Consider the following 3,011-nt stretch of genomic DNA (forward strand, 5'->3'; position numbering starts at 1 on the left):
ATACATAAAATATATCGAACATTTTGCCGAAGTTCAACGAGTTGATAGCGACAGAAAATCCGCGATAGTCCGAGTTTGTTGATGAAGTGTCCGCATTTTTACGGTGGAATACAAACGTGTATAACTGCTCGTGTTGCACGCGATCACGCGAGAGTAGCCAATCGAAACGGATATCGTGGCAGAGGCCACCGCACTCCGTCATTATTCACATCACATTAAGCATTTATTATGTTTAACGTTACATTTACCGCGAGCTTCATTCGCTTCTCCAATTCGATGTAACATGTGAATGCATCGCTTGACCACATCAGATACTAAGGTACCAGAATTGCGACCATGCATTTATTGAATAATGGTTCTATGCAACAAACTTCAAAGATTATTAATTCGGTTATTAAACCTTTTGTTTTGATTCTACAATCCCTTTGTTCAATTCTATTTGTACCTTATTCAGCATATTATTAATATTATGCATATTATAAATTTATCAATACATCAAATATCTCGCATTTGCAATTGCGATTTAATTGAAATTCTTACAGTTTGTCTTATAGCTCATCCATTCGTGTTTATTGATAATTTAATTTTACATCACGAAAGAAAGACAAACATTTAATATATATAACGTGAAATTTAATAAATTATCCTATCGGGTGCGTTAAAATCTGAAAATATTCTACAATCGTACAATATTTCAGATTTCACAAAGGTAATCGTATTGCACAACAATCTGAGCTTATTCTCAATTAATCTTTCATCAAAATATGATTATAAGGTTGATATTTATAGTCGATTCTTATACATGCGTTGTTAAAAATAAAATATTAATTTTAACTTGAAGACATATAATGAATTTTCTGAGAAATGCAAAAATGTTAAAATTAATATTAACATTTTATAAAGAAAAATATTAGTTGTTACATGTCTCAGAAAATTCATTGTACGTCTTTAAGTTGAAATTAACATTTTATTTTTACAGTGTAAGACTGTCTTATACTAAGATTGTCTTAAGATGTCACAAACAAATCAGAGAAAACATTACTTACTTACGATTATTATCTTAAAACAAGAATTAATTATAAATATCATATCTCGGACTGTCAAACTGTATTTTAAGGTAAGTTTTTTTAAGGTAAGTTTGAGAGTATCTTATCAACGCACTTTTAAACGCAGTATTCAATAATATAATGAACAGACTTGAAAGGACAGAAAACTCAAATTGAATTACAGTTCACGGGTTTGTAATGTAATTTGATTATTGACAAATAAAAGCACTGAACATCGAAGGACGGAGATAATTAATTTTTTCCTCTATGCTGCGCATTCTGTGATATTGTGTGCGGAACGCGTGGAAGGTGATACCGTAATACGAGCATGAGGCCGACATACGTCACTTGGAATTTAAAGTAGAACGAAGCTTATTTTCATATAAATAAGAACACACGTAGAACATTAGAAAAATCTTGTCTAGTCTTTTCTAGAAAGAGAAACTCAATTGAAACTCATTCACAATTAATATGCGACATAACAGCACATAATTAACAATCTATTATTTTCCGAGAAAGAGATATTGCAATAATATATAATTAATTTCTTTTTTTCCATATGTTGTTTTGAATTAAAAGCAGAATACATCTGAATAAATATTACAGAAATCATTTTTATTCTTGAAAGTACGATAAAAACTGCAACAAAGTTTACGCAACCGTGCTCGCTCGGCGCATGATATGTTTAAACTGCACATGTTAAAAGTCTGGAGATGAAAATCCCAGAAGCGTAAATACAAAATCCTTTTAAAAATTACACGCAAACCGCAATGAAATATTTAATGAAAATATACGTATATTTTTTAATGCTGTAACATTTTAGCAATTAATTTTGTTTTATTTCACAAATAAGCATTTTTCTCTTTCTTCTCATCTTTTCACAAATTAGTTATACAAAATTAAATGCCAAAATTTATCCATAAAATATATTTGAATCATCCATGCATATATTTGAAGATTTGAAGAAAAATTTGAAATGAAACGTTTGAACGGTAGATACTCTACGCGCTGTTTAAAAATTCAAACTTATCTTTCATTACGTGACTCGTGGTATTTTTGGGAAACCAATTTACTGTATTATACTATCAAAATTTCACATTTTAATTGCGATATTTAAAAAACTAACTGCTTTTCTCTATTGTACGCACATTAAATAACATCAATAACACAAAAGCTATAGAAACTTTAACACGCAAAATACGAAAGTACTAGCAAGCACTCTGAAGTAGCGTGCGGAAAGCAGAATTCGACCGTTGCGAACGTTACGTCGACAACCAATAATTCGATCATCACGCTCGCGCCGATCCAAAATTTCTCGTCACAACGATCAGCTGATAGTGAATGATACTTTACCTTGGTGTCCCTGGATGTGTGGTAATAGTAAACAAAGGCGAACATCCACGCGCATGACAGGAGCAACGCGATCTTGACATTCCGCCGCATGACTGTTCTAGTTCGTACTTATTTCGCGTCACACGTTTCCGGTCCGCCCGGTCGATGCCCGATGATGCGTCTTCTAGCCGCAAACCGCAAACCTCGTCCTTCTTTCTCTCACGAAACAGAACACGCACACCCGCGACCGAGAGCGCGGTGCGATATCATGGAACACCACTAATCCACACGTACCGGCAGCCGAAGCCATACTGCCGAGACGCTGAGAGACACCGAGACTGTCCGAATACGGCAACTATTACGCTCAACGGTAGGTTGCTCGACCATCGCCATCTGTTGGCGATGTATTGAACTCGGTTACGCCCATGCAAAAGGCGCCAAATTTCGGAGGAATTAATAATCGTATAAATTAGAAGAAAAAAATCAAATTTAATTTTTAATCTTATTCTACTCAAATCGAATTTTAATATTTTTTTAATATAGAAAACAATTGACTTCTAAATAAAAAATAATTTATTAATAAGATACCAACTTTGATTTCTTTTTTAATAAAAATTGACTGATATATAAATG

The 3,011-nt window shown here is 33.1% G+C and overlaps 1 protein-coding gene across 2 annotated transcripts in view; it reads right to left on the reverse strand.

The window, feature by feature from the left end:
* The window catches only part of LOC108691161 (polypeptide N-acetylgalactosaminyltransferase 2), a 207,275-nt gene extending 204,602 nt beyond the window's left edge, over positions 1–2,673 (reverse strand). For both annotated transcript variants that reach the window (XM_018198818.1, XM_018198817.1), the window contains exon 1: positions 2,400–2,673. In XM_018198818.1, the coding sequence (XP_018054307.1) occupies positions 2,400–2,489 (90 nt within the window). In that variant the 5' untranslated portion in view covers positions 2,490–2,673. The remainder of the gene's footprint in view (positions 1–2,399) is intronic.
* Between the last annotated feature and the right edge of the window lie 338 nt (positions 2,674–3,011).

Source organism: Atta colombica, unplaced genomic scaffold (genome assembly GCF_001594045.1).
Source record: "Atta colombica isolate Treedump-2 unplaced genomic scaffold, Acol1.0 scaffold41, whole genome shotgun sequence".
NCBI lineage: Eukaryota > Metazoa > Arthropoda > Insecta > Hymenoptera > Formicidae > Atta > Atta colombica.